Below are 22,084 nucleotides of genomic sequence, written 5' to 3'. Positions count from 1 at the left end.
CAGTTCTAAGGCATTTCGCGTCCAATGTACCACGCAGGCGCTAACACGCAAAGTATACACACAGCCAAACTGGTAAAAAAAAAAATTAAAAAGAGGCACCTCTCGACTCTGACATCATTTCTCCAAATCTCAAGAGCGTGAAGTTGTTTAGTAACGGTCGTGTCACTAAGCCAAGGATGTGGGCTTTTATTCATTAGTCTGCAAAATTGAATTCCAGTACATATATCGCTCATTGAGAAAACTGTGGCATAGCATACACTTTATTTGATATTTAAGTTATTTATTTATAATTTATTGATATCTGGAGGAATGTATGTACGAAGAACAATACGCTGTCTGTCCTCCATCATTCTGTTTATTGTTTGTTTGGATTATACCGATGTGGCCATTGCAGGTAAAAGAAATTCTTTATATCCATCATTAATTTGTAGTGACATTGTAATTATTTTACAGCTTTTTATCATTCTTTGACAACAACCATCCATTAGTATTGTCTAATGTAATTCCTTTACTAACATTTATCCAGTGGTGCTGATATATTGTAATTTATGTTTATCGGCTTCTGTTACCCAAACTCTCTGCTCACCGTAGCTCGTTTTTGCTGTCATCAAAAATCTTAACAAAACAAAAAAGTGATTGAGATTGAAAAATCATCATTCATTACAATACAAAATGACGAAAGAAATCTTCAACAGAAGATTCCGGGGGAAATCAGCTAATACATTCTACATCAAAGTACCTGCAAAGCTAAATTACTCAAAGTCTGATTTCCCCCAAAGAAGACAAAATAACGAAAATAATGCTACGCTATAAGATAACAAATAAAAATTCATCAAAACAAACCCAGAGCAAGTGACATATTGTAATTCTTTTTATAATAAACCATGTGATCGTTAATTATTGGAGACATGAGTCTACTAGAATCCTGAGATATATGTTAAAGTTTTAACGAATTTACATGTAGGATATCGATCATCTGGTATACATTCATTTCATCCTCGGGTTTTCACATTATCAGTGTGTTTGTAAAATTTGTTGGAGATCTAAAACAATATTTCAAGATTAAAATTTATCCCAATTAGTTTTTAAGACTTTTAAGTTCATATACTCCAATTTTATCTTCTTTTTGATTCATAAATTAGTGATTTTGATTTAATTTACATTTATACCCAGTTGTTTTAGTGTTGATTTTAACTCTGCTTGCTTAGTGAACCGCTATTTTATCATATTTTAATTGCTTGAAGCGGAGTCGTAATTATTTTTGTAAGTAGGTAACAATGGAATGGACTGTTCTATTTCTAATCACGAACAGGCACAATCTGAACAAGTGACAGCGGAAGAGACACTCTGGGAGTTTTAAATTAAAGGAGTGGTCAATAGGCTGCTTAAGAGTGGTCAATGCCTTTTTTTTTGTTATATTCTAATTTTGATCACCTTTTTAATCTCGAGAGATATGCGTAGAGTGTTCATTCTTTATACTAAAATTTGTCCATTTTGATTAGCGTTTAGAGAAAAAAAGTCATGCAATTCATCGTGTGTTCTGCAATATGGAAATCTGTACAGTGTCGCAAGCAACTGTGGTATACTTAACACTTTCTATACTTTATTTCTTAGTGAAATAAAATTATATTGTCCCCTTGATCCGGGTTAGAATAGGCCCTCAGTACCCCTTGCTTGTCGTAAGAGGCGACTAATTGGGACAGTCCTTCAGATGAGACCACAAAAACCGAGGTCCCGTGTCACAGCAGGTGTGGCGCGAAAAGAATCCCTACCTGCTCAAAGGCCACAAGCGCCGAGCATAGGTTTAAATTTTGCAGCCCTTCACTAGCAATGGTGACCTCTCCGTGACTTAAAAATTCTCGAGCTGGACGTTAAGCAATTTACCACCACCAACCACCCTTTTCTTGAAAATATATTTTTTATCTGAATAATTCGATACTCGTGTAAACATTTACATGTATATTTTTATATATATGAAAGGCAAAGATAACGAACAGTGATCAGTCTCATAACTCTTATATGCAATACAAAATAGAGAATTGGGCAAACACGGACCCCTGAATATAATAGAAGTGGGATCAGGTGCCTATGAGGAGTAAGCATCCCCTGTCAACCAGTCACACCCACCGTGAGTCGTATATCTTGACCAGGTAAACGGAGTTATCCGTAGTCAAAATCAGCGTGTCAAGAACGGCCTAACAATCGGTATGAAACACGTCAGACAGCATTTGATCCAATGATGTGTTGCATTGGCAAACTATATCGCTTTGACGACAATAGAATTTGCGAAATGCTGACTTTAAACGAGACTGTTGAATTTCAGTTATAAATACTTTTGTTTTTGACAATTAAAATCAAAGGTTAGAATCAAAATAAAACCGCACAATCTTGTATTTTGGACTGTACAGGTGTGAAGTAATCCAGGGACCATTCAATACCCGCACTTCTGACAGGACTTCATGCAGATTTGTAAAACTTGTTGATCTAGCAAGAAACCCTGTTTTACAGTCACAGTAGATTAAAAGTGTACATATAGTTTCATGATTTATTTCCCACTCTGACTATCTCTGCACTGTCCTTCTCCAAGACCAACACCAGTCGTGTTTTTGTAGTATGGCGCATTCAAACCTGCGTTTAAATTCGTGCGTTTTATTTCAATTAAATAGTTCGTAAATAATCTGTATTTAAAAATACTGTATACAGAGTTATTTTCACCCCGTGTTATTTTCGTTATTGCACTTGCTGACAGTTTCGCTTCGTTTTAAATTCGCCCAGACACAGTTGTTTTAAAAGAAAGATCAGAGAAAAAAAACCAATCGTCAAGTCTTAAATTTACCCACTGACAAGGGCGAAAATAAAACGGGGGCGAATATTTCCCTATATACAGTATTATATAACGAAATTCTTATGAATACTAACTTGTAATAGGCCTAATGCAGGACTGATGTTTTTATTTTATTTTTTGAAAATCTATAACATTCAAGTGTGGTGAATTTAATATATGGAAGTAAAGTGGCGTTTCTTAGAGATCTTTCCTCTCAACACCAACTGGCATAAGAGCACTGTAACAGGATACACTGATCAGTGTTTTTCCCTCTTTTCTAATTTTCTTCACCTGTCCATTTGAAAGGCCCGAATTGAATGTAACCTCAAATTGTTGTAAGTAATGTAAAGACGTCACTTCGTCTCCCCTTTATCAGAACATGCTATAGAATGAAAAGCTTGTCATCTTGTACGTGTAAAATCTCATGAGCCTTTGTAGGAAAACACATTCAAAATAAATTGCTCGATAACAAAGCTGTATATAAATCATTGCGTCGTGGTCTTCTAATTAATTTGGTGCTGAAAATGCGGATGACGAAGAGACAGTTTGCACGTTGCCGTCTTAGTTGTAATCACACGCGCTCGTTATCACACCTTGCTGATTACGGGAGCTCTAGTTTTAGATCTCTCGTCAGGCGTTCACGCTGTCCAAGGTGTTATAACAAACAGATGCACGGTTTGATAGAAACTTCTGTATTTATACTTTAAAATATTTATAATTAGTATTAATATCTCTCAGAAATTAAAAAATTGTCAGTTTTGGTAGAATTTTTTAAGGTTTTTAACGTTATATCACTGATATTGAATGCCTTGTTGCCACTCGAGCCTGCCTTTCCAACTGTGCGTACAAATGAGAACGCTCTATCAGAAATACGTATAACTTTGATGTACGACATTCAATGACTGTAACGTGACTGAATCTTCTGCAAATTGAAATACATTAAAATGATGGGGAGTGACGTGTTTATTGTAGATATGTATGTATATGAACGCTGAAGTTTAATTCCCTTGATGTTAAGTAGAGTACCCGTGTAGATTTTTCTTGTGGGTCCTACAAATTATCTGGGAAAAGTTTTCATACATTATCCCCACTCATCAAAGCTACGGAGGGATACAATAATTTGTTTTTCATTCATGTGTCAATATTGGCCTCTCACCTCTGTCGGCGCGGGTTCGAATCCCGCTCGCGCCGGTAAGTGAGAAAGTTTCCCAGTTTACTTTCGGAAGGTCGGTGGTCTCTTCCCAGGTACATTTTATCTGGGTACTCTCTTCCAGCAATAAAAACGGCGCGCCACCAGATGACTGAAAAATTGTTGAATGTGGCGGAATACATCAATCAATCAATCAATATTGTATACGTACAATATTTAAAGTTTTCACCTGGCTTTTATCACACTTTCAGAGTTACTACCCTGAGTCAATATCTTCCCATTGGTTTTTCAAAGTCAACTGTAAAAGGTCAAGGAATTTGGAGGTGACATTCTGAAATGTTTTGTGAACAAGATTTGAAGCATATTTATTATCTGATTATTTACAAACTTGCAGGAATGGTATCTTGCATAAAGATGACTTTGTGCTTTCTACTACTTTTCAAAGTCAGATGGAAAAAGTAAAAACTCAGAAATTCCTTGTGCACAAGACTTTAGCCATTGGTTTCATCTGATTTGTCAAGGTAAACGTATATGGTCAAGATCATTGGAAGACCGAAAATCCTTGTCTGCAAGAGTTAAGTTACATTTTATGATTGTATTTTTCATAAAAATGTGGGTTTCTATTGAATTTCAAGGTTAAATGTAAAAGTAAAAGTGACAAGGGGATGTTTTACTCAGCCTTCGTTAATCTAAAAATACACTTTGGAAGTCCTCTTGAGAATTTCTCTGTTCTATTGTAACTTTCAATAAACAATTGTAACTATTAACGATAGTTACTTTAAAATTAATACTCACTACTAATGCTCTTTTTTTATATATATAATTCGCTACTTTGGAGATATACAGAACATGATCTTCAAAATGACTGTTATTTACCCTGTCATGTCTCTTTTGGCACTGATATTTCCTACTGAAATGACCAGAGACGTTTTTGAAATAATGAGATACAAACAATAAATCTAGGCGTTGTTCGTTGCCGCAACATCAACATGATAACTTACATACATGTAGCACCAATGGCTACTTAACATTGTTCTTGTTTCTTGTCTTTGTGAGATAATTGTGTTAAATCTAACTCGCAACGCCTTTCTGAATTTGATGCCGAAAACAAGTTGTGGTCTGTCTTGCTTTTCGGTATAATTGTGTTTTAGGCCATTTGTTTCCAGACTATTGATTCTTCATTACAAAAATCAAAACAATCTAGTAACATAATCTACAGAAACAGGAATGTCGTGTCACATTTAATAATTTCCGTTTACAAAGCGATTCTAATTATAAACAAATAAGCAAGACTGTTGTCTAAGAAGATGACAGAGTTTTCCGGCCACCTTACGATATGTTTGTACTGAAAAATGTTCATCTGATACCATCGACAACTGCTTCCCAAATCATTACTGCAAGTATTTCGTCCGCCTGAGGTGAGAACTATGTAGAACTTCTCACCATTGCATCGTGTTCGACAGAAATACACAACAGTATTCTAGTTTTACCCTGTACTTCTGTGTAAAGGCTGGTATGGTTTCGGTTTTAGGATGCGGGAAGTAGACGCTTAGTCCGCAGTACTAATGAGCAGAACTCTACCGCTCTATTTCCTCTGTGATGTCGATTCATTACATTTAACAATGCCATTGATCGTGCAATATTGGGTATTTGACCTTTTCGATAAAAGAACACTTAACTTACGACACAAGACCTTGTTTATGTAATCAAACAAGGTTATATTCGGTGTGACACGCGTGGTCATTCACGTCAGTCCTTAGAACAACAGGATGATGTTAGGCGATCATACATCATTAACGGGTTCATCACCAATCCATCGACAGGAAGGGATAACATTTGGGCCAAATATATGGAGTAAAGATTATGAAGAACATCAAAACTCCCCAAGTTACACGTACAATTTAAACAGTATTTTATTATGATACATGTAATTCATAACAGGATTGGACAGCAGGCACTGCCTGTATAAATCATCTCCGTAGAAGGTACAAGGTCATACAAACTTTAGAATATATAAATACAGTATTACACAAAGGATATAATGATTTGAACATTGCAATGATATAGGTAATTTATGACATGGCAGCTTGTAATTGATTCTACTATGATATCATATGGAATTAATAAATAGTTTACACTTTAATTGTAGGTATAAATATTATAATCAGAAGATACAAAATAGGAAAAACAAAAAGGAAACATGAAAAGAAAGAAAATCGGATATTGGTTCTATGACAATAAAATGAAATTGGTTACACAGATCTCATTGTAGACAGAATAAATTCATGCACAATTTTTAAATACTGCAATATTTTGGTTGAATGTAAGACTGTTATCTCCATCCAAATAAGTTCCAAGGATGGGGTTAACGGCAATTGCAAATTACAAACACTTTGGATTAGTATTTATCTTTGTAAATTGTATTTTGGATAATTCATAAAGAAGTGAAATACAGTTTCAGAAATATTTCCACACATATCACATATTTCATTTTCCCTCAGAAAATGATTAAATAGATCATGGAACATTTAACTTAAGAGGGTCCTGATTTCTTAGGGTGTAAGAATTCTGAGGTGGGAAATGTGGTTGTAGTAAGTCTTGTAAATATTGGGGTGTTAGTCCGTAAACTATAAAATAATAAAAGTTTGTGTATTTTTCTTCTAGTTGCTAGAGAATATCCCATCCATACAGTATTGATCTTGATGAATGAGTTACATGTATGTTAGAGCAGCCACATACTCATCTGGCCCCATCCATTTCCCCCTATTCTTTAAATGTCTAAGATTGTCAGATATAAGGGTATCGCAGGGCTGTGTGGCATTCATATGATTGGTAAGGCCCTCTCGATGTCCTTTAAAATATTTTCGATTCCACCCGCGCGAAAAACTACAAGGGCACCAAAGGATAATCCTGAGGACACCACGCCGCTCCCTCAAGAGTAAAGGTCAAGCTCACGGCCACTACTAGGTGCTGCAGCTCACGGCCACCACTAGGTGCTGCAGCTCACGGCCACCACTAGGCGCTGCAGCTGATGATGTGCCGCTATGTCCTCATATATTGAGGGGGTATTGGTAACATCAGATGATGAAAACAGAAACTGATATTTTGGTCAAATTTATGCTGGGCAGTCGGAAGATAAAGGCGCGATCGCAGAGGGCGTTGGGCAAGGAAAACTACAAGGCAGTCGGACGGGAGCCATCAGATATCCAGACAATTAGGGTCTTGCAATGGGATCAAACCATGTTGGTGCTTTAGTTTATTAATAGTAGCGCAAATGTCACTGTTACTAACGTGAAAGGTGAAGATAACGAACAGTGATCAATCTCATAAACTGCGCGATACGTTGATTTCTATATTCATATTTTCTATATTAACAAACAACCTAGTCTATGTTAACTATTTTCTCACATATATTTTCAGTTATATACCTAGGTTTAAATTGGAACTGTCCTAGCGGGACTATTACACCCCCACCCACCCCCCACTCACCCCCGCAGAGCATATTGGATCCCCCCTCCCCGCAGAGCACATTGGATGGTGTTAAATAGTGGAATTGTGTTCATTGAAGAAGAAATGGTTTTTAAGACTTGTTCTGGACAGTACAACATAATATACCCTCAAAATGGCGAGAGGATATCCATAACTTTGAATATTGAAAACTCTCAATCAAAATAGCAGATACACAACTTCATTATTCATACATAAAGTTATGATGTAATCTGTTCTTCAGTATTGGTACTCTGAACAAATTATGTCTACGGACGAACAGACGGACAAGGTGATTCCAGTATACCCTCCTAAACTTCGTCTGCGGGGTTATGAAAATTGTTGTTCAAATAGGCTTGAATATTGTATTAAAAGGGTTCTCATTAGATACCAGAATCACTTTTCTACCATTCGAGCTTATTTTATATCTACAGAAACTACATTTTTTCTGATTTCATTATATTTATTTTTTCTATTATAACATGAGCAATGAAAACAGTAAAATTGGAGAAATATTATGAATAAATATTATAATCAATGTTCCAATTGACCTGATATGTGGCTACGTAAACAGACGAACTTCATTGAAGCTGTGAGTTTTCAGCTCGAATGAGGCTTTGATAAATGGTTGGATTGATGATTGATTGCATCTTGTTTAACGTCCCTCTCGAGAATTTTTCACTCATATGGAGACGTCTATAAATGGCTGGAGGTACAATGGTTGAAGGTACAATATATCTATACACACGTATGGTGGGACAGTATGATAAGATTCTTTTTCTTTGATCTACAAACTGTTATTCTCTTGGTTTTCTAGAAAATGAACACAGGGTTACAAACATTACAATCCTTTTAGTAAAGATATACCTATTCCAACATTCAAGAAAAATATCAATATTGCTTTTGATGATACCATATTTTGAAGTTGTGTATATAATCACTACGTATTTGAAGTATTAATTATTGACAGAACAAATATTTTACAAAAAGAAATGGTCTAAATGGAAAGTATTTTCAATTAATCGTAACAGTGTTCAAGTACAATAAATACATGAATATTTCTATATCGCTTTCTTTAAACTGTATGAGAATGTGAGTGAAAGATGTATTTTTGTTGAAAAAGATTTTTTCAAAATCTCTTTTATATCAAAATTATGAGGAATGCGATAAAATACAGCGACATATAAGACCTGAATCATGCGCAGAAAAGGTTGCTCTATAGAAGGAAGGCTTTTCTAACTGACGGGTGGATTTGTAGCTCTTTGGTTTTTCCCAGGGAGCTATTGTTCTGCTGCTGCACTCACACATGTATGACCTCAGTACTGTCAACTATTGTACTAACTGTTCGTTAAAGACTGGGTAGAATTCAGTACAGCACTGTATTCAATAATCACATGGGGATTACAAGTTCTGTCGTTGACCTTCAGTAGTTTACGTGCATGTCTACACAGGGCTGTTAAGAGATGAAATCCGAGTAAGTATCACAAGATGTAACTATCCACCAAGAGTCGTAGGTCTGCACCAAACTCCAGCTGTCAACACGGTTAGAAGTACTTCCTATGCTCCCTATACTTCACATCTCTATCTGTTGTCAGACACTGCAGATTGACCTCTGCAGAAACCATTGAAGTGCATAGATGGTCTTAAGTATTGTGTAATGTTTTTATGATTAATATTCTTGATAAGAGTGTTGGCATATCTAGGTTTGATTTAATATATAATAACAAAACATACATGTATTCCGTTCTGTATCAGAAGTGTGCACGGTTACTCTAACTCTTCAATCGCTCTGTATGAAAGTAGGAAACAAAACGTCTATCTGTATTGAGGTTATAAACATGTACATGCAATTACAATGCATAAGATTCCTACAAGGAAGCACTTGATAAACTGATGGTGTCCTATACTAGTGATGAGATGCTGTCTGTCTGGTTTGATAGAACAGTCGTAAAATAAATACTTCAGGTTTAATACTCGAAAAGAAAATCTAAGCTGACTCAGATGACCAAAGGTTGTGCTTAGCCCATCACAAAGATTAATTTCAATGGATGTTTGTCTCCGTTGTTAGCGTACAATGTATTTGTTTGTTTGCTTTGTTTTACGTCATTATCAACTTGAAGTTTAAGTAAATAAATGATTTATTAAAGTGACACGTGTAGTGTAATAATTGCAATCATTTGATAATAACAGTAGATTTATACAGTTTTTCAAAGCGGTTGACATTAAAAATTTGTTATTTTAACATTATTGTTATTATTGTGTTTTGCGAAAATGTGTGATTTTTTTATGCTGACCTATGCTTCTCGTTTTGTTTGTATGACATCTTTTAAAAAAAACTGGCAACATACACATTTCCTTAGCTTATTATTTAAATTAAACTAGATTGAGTGTAAATTAATACAGTTTTTCCACTTTTAACCATTAATATTGATAAGTCACATTAGGGTGGAGCTACCTAAATGGCTTCCGGTTTAACATCAATGTCTCTGTAAGAAATTTAAATCATATTTAATATTATATAAAGCAGAACTAACATGCCCATAATTGATGTTCGAAGAAAATGTTTTATGTACATTTACATGTTTTCTTTCAGTTTGTAAAACATTGGGTAGATATGTGGGAATGAATCATTACTTAATTGGCTATAAATCATGCCACGGTTACTGTAACAATTTGTAACTCAAATAGTTTTTCAATTTTTTTTTTTTTTAAATTTTAACATTTTAGATTAAACATTTGAATTCCCAAACACCACTTTTGTTAAATCGATTTGATGTTTTGACTTCTTGACAAAATGTAACGCTTAGCAATTTTGAATTCTTAATTCATTTAAATTCTGAAATATCAAATTGTTTTAGACATTTATAATTTATTTCCGAATATCAAAGTTTTAAACACTTTTAGCATTTTGACTCTTTTGACATTAATTTCAAATATCCGATGCATCAAACTTCTAAAAAAAAAAAAATATCCAATGCATCAAACTTCTATTTTAACTTTTTGATACACGATAGTATAATAGTTCAGAAATACAAAATATTTAAACCTTTGAATGAAAATTGTTATTTTCTTAAAGATTTTAAAAAGCGTTTTGGTATATTTGAAGTTTCAGATTTAGAACGAAAATGGATTAATCATTAAGCGATATATCTTGCGCGAATATTTATTAAAAATTTTAAAATAAAAAATCGATTTTACAAATATTAAGATTAGAAATATAATTATAAAGTACACCACAAGGGTATATGCTACGAACGCCTGGAACTACATGTACATGATTCATGTCTATATTCATAAAATTCCAAAATGAGGTAACAGTGATATACACCCCCACTCACCCACCCCTAAGATGCATCAACAGGTCAGGTTTGATGGTCCAAGATCTCATAATGTGTAAGATATAATTCGGACACGACTTGAGTCTGTATAGCCATAAAATTGCAGGAGGCCAATGACCTATTTCTGGGGTCACGACACACCTTTCCTCTAAGATGCATCAGCTGATTAGGTTTCCTAGCCTGACCCGGACACGAAAAAGCTAACAGACACACGGACGGGAAATCCTATACCATAGTACGACCCGTCAAAAACAGAACGCAAAACATATTTGGAATGTTAATATACATGTATTTTTTAATTAAGATGCTTAGGTAACAAATTTTTTTTAAATTAGTGTAAAATCTTTGCACCCCAGTGGTGGACCCTCCCTAGACTACAGTCATTGAAACCAAAGAATTTGCAACATTCTCTCAGCCTTTGTCCAGTGGAAACATTTTAAACCAGACATGATTTATTACTAGTATCATACAATATTCTGAAAGTACTCGACGAAGGAATGATGGACGTTGTCGAAACGTCTGAAATTTTGGTGTTTTTGCTTTTAAACTGCCATTGAAACTTTTGTTCCAGAAAGGTCTACGCATAAGCATGCTGCAATGGTTTTCTTACATGATATTTTGAAAAAATAGCTATCAATGAGACCCTCTTTAAATTGCACGAAAATACACTTTGTTACCATTTTTGAAAAATACGAGACATTAACAATTTCCTGTTTTAACACATTTAGCCTGTATCCCCGGAGATGACTGTCCCACGACATGCCCAGACAATTGCCAGGAGGGATGCACGCGGACGGAGAGGTGTTTAGGGGGGTGTCGTCCAGGCTGGAGGGGTCCAAGATGTGACGAGCGTAAGTCTCAGCGTTTGTAATCCATGCACATGTATATGGGGGGAAACGTTTTTAAAAAGAAACAAGGGAGAACGGAAGTATACATATATAAGGGATTTTGAGAAATGGAACTGTTTTTAAAAGTCATTGGCATGTACCTGTTGTATTAATTTAGGTTGTGACCCTTTCACATATGGTCCTAACTGCAGAATGCACTGCGGACACTGTCTAGACGACGACCCTTGTGATATGAAGACGGGTATTTGTCAGAATGGCTGTTTACCTGGTTTCAAGGGAGACCTCTGCAAAGACTGTGAGAATCAATTATACTGAACATTCAATGTTTTCAATGCTTTAATTGCCTATAACTTATCAGAAGAAAGAACACATAGTTTAAGATTAGTTCAGGTGGTTTTTTTCCTGAATAAAATGAAATCTTGTATATTGTTTCACGCTCTGTTTTTGTTCTATGTTTGAATACTGTAAAAGACTTGCTTTGCTATCCGCAGTATCCTAGACAAAACATTTACATTGTTTGTTGATCAGCCAGTAGGTGGAAAGTCAATTCGTTAAATTCGCTCTCAAAGTTTGTGCTAACTTGTTCAAACTATATAAATTCAATTCCATGAAAATAAATGGTTTTGCTAGTGTGGGGTCCACTAAGTGGAGATTTGATAATTGAAATTCATTAGTATGTCCATACTACGAAAAAAATGAAAATCTAAATCACCGCCATTTTTTATTATACCGTATTACAGCTAGTTTAGGTCCTCTGAATTCTCCTACTTTGATTTAACAATTCCCTAACGAAAAGGCATTGCAAGTAGGGGTGGATCAAGAAATATTTGAAAGAAGGGTTCAACCATTAATTTTGGTTTTCAAAGGGGAGGTTCCACCTCAAAATGCGTTATTTTTACCTTTTTAAAGCAAAATTTTCTGACGAAGGGGGGGGGGGGGTTCCACCCCCCCCCCCTCCGGAACCCAACCCCTCTGGATCCGCCACTGGCAGGTGTAATAAAACATATTGGTATCTTCTGAACTAAACTACAGGTGTTCAATGTTGATCCTAAATTTCTCAATGTTATTGTCATTTTTAAGAGGATTTGACAAGTTTGTGTTTGAAAGCTCAAATTTTTCACTTGCATGTTCCCCACTCACTTATTAGACCAAAACAATCAACTGATCCCTACGTTTCTCTAACTTGTTTCTTCAGCATGCCAACCGTTCACCTATGGCTTCAATTGTTCCGGAAAATGCGGGAAATGCCAGTCTGGTAAAGCGTGTAATGCCATGACGGGGAAATGCAGCGGGGGTTGTGAGACGGGATACAGTGGAGACCGGTGTGACCAAGGTATGAAGAGGCTGAATCCGCGCCAAGCAGGTCAAGGCATGGTCTGACAGTTACTTATAACGCTATCAAAAACTTTGTTTATAGACATGCCAAACCTCAAAACAAGGTCATGACAAATATTTCACCAGGATCAATTTTCTACCATTTCTAATATTGCTCTTCCTGTTGTGTTTTAATTAGTACTTTTTTTTTTCATTTAGAATGCCCTCCTCAGTCCTATGGAATTGCATGTTCTATGTCCTGCGGTGAATGCAGAAATGGTTCAACCTGTGACTCTGTCTCGGGTCATTGCTTATCAGGATGTGAGCCTGGCTGGATTGGAGAAAAATGTGACCAACGTATGTGATAAAGTTAAAAGATTAAAAAAAATATTTACATCATTTGCTGAATGATAGACTCCAATCCATGTAAAGATGATAAACTACTAAAGGTGGCGTCGTAAGGCACGCGAGGCGCGAGGATTGGAATCATTAAATTCCAATATAACACCCCGTGCACAACAATATTTTTATCATCATAAATATATTTTCAGCCTGAAGTATGTTTTCAGAGAATGAATTCGGTTATAATGAGATAATTATTTGGGTTGCGGTGACGCCCTTCGCACTATTTTGATGGTTCTGATTGATGTTGAAAGTACCAAACACTTGTATCAATTTGAGCATCTCTTTGTAATTTGATCTTGATTACACGTCCGAAGAGGAAGGAGTGGAAAAAATGTAACCCCGCAAGAAATGATTTGCTTAATGGGAATTCACTTAGCACCTGTTGAGACCACCTAAACCTAGAATTAAGATGCCCTATCTTATCTGATCGTGGTCATTGCAACATCTAGAGTGAGGTAATTAGTGAGAATGCAAAGAAATACATAACTCATAAGAATTTAATAGACTATTTCCAATCTTGTTTTATAGGATGTCCGCTTGGTTTTTTCGGTGACATTTGTCAGAGAATTTGTGGGAAGTGTCAAAATAGTGCATGTGACCACGTGACCGGACATTGCTCGACAGGATGCAAGCCGGGATGGACTGGGTCAATTTGTACTGAGAGTAAGTTCTTCAGTAGCATTTATTACACATTACTGAGTGCCTTCTTGTCAAAGTAAGAAACACTTTAATTGCAAGAGAAATAAACTATTAGCCCTTTCTGAAATGAGGCATGATTTTTTTTTACCACTTTATATTGTTGGGTTTTTTTAAATATAGAATTACAGTTTGTAATTAATATGTTTGGAATCACAGGAGCATTCCACAAAGGCGAAATTCATTTGTAATAATGAAAAATAAATTATGTCTTATCTCCATCTTCTGCCATCTGGAATATAACAACATGAGTTGTTATGGCGTCTATCTGCATGTTTTGTAAACACTTCATCACGATCCTTCGATATTCACTGAAACGCTTTGTGTGAATAGGTAGGTCTGGTTGCACATCTCGGCAACACTAGCGGATTGTATCTGTATTTATTTGACAAATACAGCAATTTAAAATGATAACCTAAAGGACCCTGTACTTTAAGATGTCTCTGTACTCAGTTTTACCCTTTCTCGTGTCTATTGAATTAACTAATGGGGTCAACATATTGCATTGTAATTCTTGTATGTACTGTAGAATGCGCCAACAATACTTATGGTCCAAACTGTAGCCTTACGTGTGGACACTGCCATGCTGGTGAGAGCTGTGATCCAAGCCGTGGTGGTATGTGTACTAAAGGATGCGCCAGTGGCTGGAGAGGACCTCGATGTGATGAAGGTCGGATTAACAATCTCTCTCCCACTCACTTAGTCTCTCTCTCTCCCACTCACTCTATCTCTCTTCACTATACAGCTATAGAAATCACCCATCCTCTCACCCGTACGTCCGCACCACTGTAATTGTCCGGACTTTAACTTTGCAATGGAGAACCTTTAGTTTCTACTTGACACAAATGCTGCCTATAGCCAGTCAGAACCCAAGGTTATTTGGTCAAGGTCACTAGTGGAAAATATTGACTCTTTGTATAGGTTATTACTGTCGAATGGAGAGACATTAGATTCACAAATTTAGCACAAAGGTTGATTATGATCAGGTGATGTGTCATGATCCTGGCCCAAAGTCATTTCAACAAGGTCAAGGTCACTGGTAAAAAAATGTTATAACTTGGTAATTAAAAAACTTTAAAAACTATTTGGCATATAGGTAGTTTATGGTCATATGATGTGTCAATTGGCCTTCACAAAGTCAATAAGAATCATAGTTTGGTCCGTAACTATGTAATACAGGGATGTCTGTATAAATGTCTGTATAAATGTGACATTATTCAGATGTGCTCTGTTTGATCATACCCTACTTTGGATGAACCCTGTCAGGGGACACAATCAAGCGTCGAAGTTTAAATTTGCCTATAGAAACAATGGACTCCAAATTTAATCCGTGAAATGTCGAGGCCAAACCATAGCTGGATTAAAGTCAAGCTAGCTTTAGCAGGACTTAGCCCTGTTTTTATGTACTCCTATTTTACAATCATAGTTTGTTCGGTAATAGTCAACGGTTCACGGTAAAAGAAATCATGTACATTAAAGATGTAATTATCATCCCAATTTATTCATTCAAGATAAAGGTTAACTTTGAAATGAGAAGCACGTCTTTCTAAAAATTAGTTTATCGAAAGATGGTTGATGTAAGCCTTAGTTACATATTGTACCTTCATTTCTGCAAACCGAATAACATGAAACTCTCTGAAAGTCAAGATTATATACGAGCGGGAGGGCTGTTCGATATGTAATGTGTATTGTACCACAGCGCGATAACGCTTTGCACGATTTCGTGGATGATGATACTCTTGAATAGCTCTATTCAATACCTTTCCAACAGTATAAACACGAGCATTTAGCTCCACATAGTTTTAAACTTATATTCATTTCAATAGAGCCAGTCGTTGACCACTGTTGTAAAAATGGTTGGGAAACGGGTTGAGAATATTGAAAAAATTAGAGCTTATATAAAAGTTCGCACAAAACTCGGTCATTCGGTAATGCAGAATTTTATTGAATTGGGAAAGTTTATGGGACTGATAAGGTATCTTATGAGACAGTTCATAGGTAGAGAAAGAAATTTCTGACTGGCACAGAGTCCGTCAAAGATACAGCAAAATCTGGCCGACCTGTGACTGTAACAGGCAAGGCAAATGTCTCAAAAGTTAGGGAAATAATTTGAATTTATGGCAGATACACGATTCGTGATATTGCCAAAGTTGTTAGCATATTGCTATCGCGGGTGTATTTCATTTTGAAGCGTATTTTGAAAGTACGAAAGATTTCTGCCAAATGGATACCGCATATATTGACAGATGACCAAAAACGGGTACGAGTACAAACCGCTTAGCAATTGCTCAAAATGTTTCCCAAATTCAATGAAAGACAATTTGCAAACATTGTTACTGGTGACGAAACATTGGTTCACTATTTCGAACCAGTAAGAAAAATTTAAAACAAAATATGGCTAACTAAACACGGTACAAGGCCTGTAGTTGCCAAAAGAACCATAAGCACAAATAAGGTTCTTTATTGCATATTCTTCTCAAGTGATGGTATAGTCGTAAAAATTCCGGTGCCGAAGGGCAAAAGTGTTACAGGTCGGTATTATGTTATACTAAAAAGGCTCGAGAAATATTATCATAAACGACGCCATGTGTCAGGATTTAGGCATGTTCGTCTACTTCATGATAATGCTCCATCACATACATCTGAGCTTGTGAAGCAAATTTTGAAGTCGGATAAGGTTACCGTCTTGCCACACCCACCATACACTCCAGATCTAGCCCCATGCGACTTTTTCCTTTTTCCAAACCTTAAAAAGTTCTTATTTGGTCGTCGTTACAAGTCCCGACAAGCCCTTGGCTCAGCCATCAGTCAGTGTCTCAGAAATGGATTCAGAGATTAAAATTATGTATTTCAAACCGCGGAGAATACTTTGAAGGGATGGAATGTTCATTTCACTATTCGAGTCGAATGCTTTTGAGGTATCGTACAATACACATTACACATCGAACAGCCCTCGCACTAAGGACTTTTTCATAGTCAGTATCTCCTACTGTAAACAATCAGTTTTTAACTAGTAGCAATACTAAGTAACTTCCATGAATTTATATTTTTAATTTTTTGTGCAAAACATAACACCCATCGTGATTTGCGTAATTTCTTACTTTACAGCATGTCCCAAAGGGTTTTATGGTCTCGCTTGCAGTTACAAGTGTGGTCACTGTATAAAAGGGAAAGCTTGTGAACCACACAATGGGACCTGTATCGGGGGATGCATGGACGGCTTCAGCGGGTCTTTGTGTACAGGTATGTCGCCTTCCACACGAGTTCTACTGGTTATCATTGTATGTTATCTTGTTTTGTCTGATTCAAGAGGTTTTTTTTACTCATGTTGTGACGTCACCAGCTGTAGCTTAAATTCCACAAATTTTGATATATGGATGGCTTAACCGTAGCAGCGAGGGTTCTTTATCACACCAACGCCTACCGTCACACGGGACCTCCGGTGTGTTTTTTTAAGGTTATATCCGAAAGGCCTATGACTTTCACTTCTAATGTCGGGCGCTTGGCGAGGGAACGGCGACTATCTATGTCAGGCTTTTTAGGTTTGACACGGCATCAGGATCGAGAATTGAACCTGGGCTTTCCTATTATGAAACGAGAGCTCTAAACATTAGGCTACCGTAACTAGTATAATATCGTGTGTGAAGGACAATAAAATAAAAAAAGAATACATTACATGGATGTCTGGGTTTTCAAAGGCAAGTGTGCTAATTGGCAGCTCTGTAAAATCCCGCTGAATGTAAGTTTAATGATACACTAGAAACTTTGCGTTTTACAAGGAGACATAATGACCCCTTTACTCTTTATACAGATTCTGACGGCGTCAATAATCCCTTAACACAGAGTCTTTTGATGTCCGTCTTGGTGTCTGTCATCGTTGTTCTGCTGTTGCTATTCACTGCTACAGTGATGTACTTTGTGTGTGTACGCTACAAGCACGGACTCTTCAGTCGTTTTTACAGATTATCGACGGTAAGATTTCAACCTATGCAAATGATATTACAACAGAGTATAGGTAAATCTATAGTTAAGAATAAACTAAAGTAACATTATAGATTTTGGTCAAATTTCTGTTAAAATATAATCTTTGTGATGGTTTGCTTTTTTATCCCCGCAAATATTTGCGACAACTCGGTAAAAGTGATGATAACTGAGCTCTGTCGTTTTGTCTCGTACTATCTAAAAGAAACAAACCCTAAATTGCTTTTAGTCTAATAACGTTAGACACATTGCATCTCGATAAGATAATGTACATTGCTTTTAATGTTGATTTCTGGTAATTCTCTTTTTTTTTCATTACCCTCCAACTTATAGAGAAGTTTACAAAGCCCAGAGCTCCACCTATACGAACAGGTCGTGTCTGGTCCCTTTGAGCTGAACAAATATAATCTTATCATTACCAATGAAAAGCTCGGACATGGACAATTTGGAATGGTAAAAAAGGGCTACGTAAAGCAGGACAGGGACCATAAGATACCAGTGGCTGTGAAATCACTCAAAGGTGTGTAAAGCGCCGGAAATAGCAACATTGATGTAGTGCAGTTGCAATGGTTCCAAAGGCTCATTGTATGGTGTTTTATATTTATGATTTCAGAATCGTCATCGGAAAGAGATAAGAATGATTTTATGAATGAATTGAACATTCTGAAGAAAGTTGGTCAAAATCAAAACGTGGTGTGTCTGGTGGGAGCTTGTCATATACAAGGTTTCTATTTCCTTAATCCTTTCATTCATGAAATAATAAAGTGTTATTTATAGAATTTAGCTGTGATAATCATCATGAAACGTGCAATAAAAATAAAATTCTAAATTCTGTATATCTATAGAAAACTGCTCAAATTCCTCATCGATGTCAAATTTAACTATGTTTTAACGTTTTACACATAGGAACCATGTATGTTGCGATGGAATTCTGTGTAAATGGCGATTTACGATCCTACCTGAGAAAAATGAAAAGATGCAAGAATAATTTGTACGCTAACGCTAAGACCATCTCCCCCATACAGAAATCGGTGTTGTTAAAATTCGCGCTAGATGTCGCCTCTGGTCTGTCTCATCTGGCAGACAGACAGGTAATTTCAGCTACATGTAACTTATACAAACATGCATCTGTAATTGATGATAAATGAAGGGAAAAAGAGAAAACTGGTAACTAATTGATTGATTGCAAGTCATGTAGTATTTCTTTCTATTTTATGTGAACAGATTATTCACAGAGATGTTGCCGCTCGCAACGTTCTCTTGGACGAGCACTTGGTTGCCAAAGTTGCAGATTTCGGACTGTCTAAAAATGACGACACTTACGTCAAAACTTCAAATGTAAATATATATATATGTGTGTGTGTGTACGTGTGTGTGTTGCTTTTCGTTCGTCGAACTTTCAAATTAGTAGCATTACAACTATTGAATTGAGAATGCTTTCTGGCTTCGATAGAATTAAACAAGTCATTGCATTATAGAGGAGATGAAGTTCCGCCAGGAAAAGTCTCATGATCGAATTTTGGATACTTTTCTTGTTAGATTTTGATTAATGAATGAAATTGGTTTTGATAGATTGTAAATTTTCCTTGCAGACACGAGTTCCGGTAAAATGGTTGGCGCCGGAATCCTTGTTTAATGCAACATACACTTCACAGAGCGACGTGTGAGTAACCATAGTCTTTCTGACCTCATTTTCATGAAATATCGAGCATTTTTTGCGAAAAGCGTTGTCGCATGATAAATAAGGCTATAATGAATTTTGATTCTGAAGGCTATGAATACATCACCATGTTATCCGGATCTCTAAATATCACTGCACATTCCCTCTGTGTTCCTATTTAGTCAATGGAATCCTATGATATCGATTATCACAGCCAAAGATGTATCTCTTTTTTTGACAGATGGTCTTTTGGTGTGCTGCTGTGGGAAGTTTGCACTCTAGGTGGCACTCCATACCACGGCATAGATACTGCCCAAATGTGTCATCTACTGAAGCAAGGGTTCCGCATGCGCAGACCGAGAACTTGTGAACCAGCCTTGTAAGTTGTTTTATACTCCCTTTTACAATATTCAAGTTTGCATCTATCTATAGGTAGAGATTATATTGTACCACCGATTCATCTAAATGTCATCAAACTTCATAGGTTGGATGGTCATGACTAGTAAATGATCCTATCAATTTACAGGTCAAATGGTCAACTGTCACGGGGTTGTCTCGTGTGCATACGACAATTATTATCCAATGGTCGTCAAACTTCATAGGCAGGTTGGACATGACCAGTGATGACCTCTATTGATTTTCAGATCGAAGTTCACAAGAATTTAGCATATATACAGGAATTTTGTTTGGCCGACAACTGAAGAACACTTAATTTGAGATACCAGTATCATTACTATTAGGCCAAATTGAAGTAGATGACTCCTATTGGTTTTCAGGTCAATAGGTCAACATGTTTCCTAAACATGGATTTCAATTTTGGAATGGGGACATAAATATGTTTTACAAACATGTCTTCTGCTAGCTTAAAACGCACATATATGTATTTGCTGGGGTTTTTCGTAACAGGTACGCGATGATGTTGCAGTGTTGGAACGAAAATCCAGATGCCCGGCCGTATTTTGGTGACATTGTACTGCGGTTACAGCGCATGCTCGAGGACAGCCAGGTGATGATTTTCGCAGAAATTCAAATTTCGAAGACAGTTCGCAAAATATTTCTAACGACAAAACGTCACAAGACTGTCCATTTAAAAGCAATGCTATTTACTTTACAGGTTTATATGAATCTGGATGTAAATGAGGGGAATCATTATGCTGAAATCAAGTGATACTAGATTCCTCCAAATCGATCACTATAGTCGACTCCCTACATCTCGTATATCTCACGAGTAACGGCGCCATATACACGAGTTGAGCTGAGTGTTCAGGCATCAGAAGGCGTCTCGTAGTGAACCAAGGATAACATACATGTAGCTTGGATTGGATGATCATAGCTAAATACTGCATGACTGAAGTTCATTCAAGAGAATGACTTAGTATATTAAAATATTATTCTTTCTCTCCGTAAGCAAAATTGCGCAAAAGTCAGAGACCGAACACTGTGTGAGGTGAATGACGAGTCCAGTTATTGAGTGGTGTTTGATTGGTCGATACTTGTAAGAGGTGAATGATGAGTCCAGTTATTGAGTGGTGTTTGATTGGTCGATACCTGTGTGAGGTGAATGATGAGTCCAGTTATTGATTGGTGTTTGATTGGTTGATACTTGTATGAGGTGAATGATGAGTCCAGTCATTGAGTGGTGTTTGATTGGTTGATACGTGTGTGAGGTGAATGATGAATCCAGTTATTGAGTGGTGTTTGATTGGTTGATACGTGTGTGAGGTGAGTGATGAATCCAGTTATTGAGTGGTGTTTGATTGGCAATACGTGCTAAACGCACGTTTGAAAGAATATGTAAATATATTCAAGAGTTTACAATGCAAATGTGATAATATCAATGTTATCACCCCTAGTGCCGGTCACTTTCGGGAGATATAGTTTAAATTAATATTATTTTATACATTAGAAACACATGAAATTGTAATAAACTGTTATATAACCCTATTCCCAATACACTTATAAATTTCGGGATCTTTCATTATCACCGTGTTATTTTGAAACGAATGTGGGAGTAATGGTGTATATTCACAGAACGTGTGATAAATCGAATTATTTTAGAAATTGGGAGTTTCAAGATATTTTTTTTTTTACTTGGCACGTTGTTGGCAATTTCCAAATTTATTTATAATGGAAAGTAGTATAAAATGTTTGAAATGTAAGATTGTAACTGTATTTATTTATTTATAATTAAAGTGCAATAAATTATCCTTATTAAACAGAGCATGGCTACTTTGTCGTATATTTATCAGTACATTATGTGCGAATAGCGTAATATCGCTCATAGCGGTCTAGTACACCGTGGCAAGCACATGCAAAAAGTGTTTATCCTGCCCCTCGTGTAAGAGAGCGGGAGTTGACTCAGATAACGTTAACGTGATGGGT

At 36.3% G+C, this 22,084-nt stretch overlaps 1 protein-coding gene across 1 annotated transcript; it reads left to right on the top strand.

Annotated features, from left to right (window-relative positions):
* Nucleotides 1-59: 59 nt before the first annotated feature.
* Nucleotides 60-21,923, top strand: LOC125670258 (angiopoietin-1 receptor-like). The gene is made up of 17 exons (XM_048905341.2): nucleotides 60-394; nucleotides 11,527-11,649; nucleotides 11,804-11,941; nucleotides 12,842-12,979; nucleotides 13,180-13,317; nucleotides 13,894-14,028; nucleotides 14,591-14,731; nucleotides 17,170-17,304; nucleotides 17,873-18,033; nucleotides 18,376-18,562; nucleotides 18,656-18,766; nucleotides 18,949-19,133; nucleotides 19,267-19,380; nucleotides 19,635-19,705; nucleotides 19,944-20,081; nucleotides 20,609-20,708; nucleotides 20,817-21,923. Exons 1-17 carry the CDS (start codon nucleotides 310-312, stop codon nucleotides 20,868-20,870), a joined length of 2,154 nt encoding a protein of 717 aa, XP_048761298.1. The 5' UTR covers nucleotides 60-309; the 3' UTR covers nucleotides 20,871-21,923.
* The last annotated feature ends 161 nt before the right edge of the window (nucleotides 21,924-22,084 follow it).

Source organism: Ostrea edulis, chromosome 4 (assembly GCF_947568905.1).
Source record: "Ostrea edulis chromosome 4, xbOstEdul1.1, whole genome shotgun sequence".
NCBI lineage: Eukaryota > Metazoa > Mollusca > Bivalvia > Ostreida > Ostreidae > Ostrea > Ostrea edulis.
The sequence above is the reverse complement of the archived record's forward strand: the minus strand, read 5'-3'. Positions and strand labels throughout refer to the sequence as shown.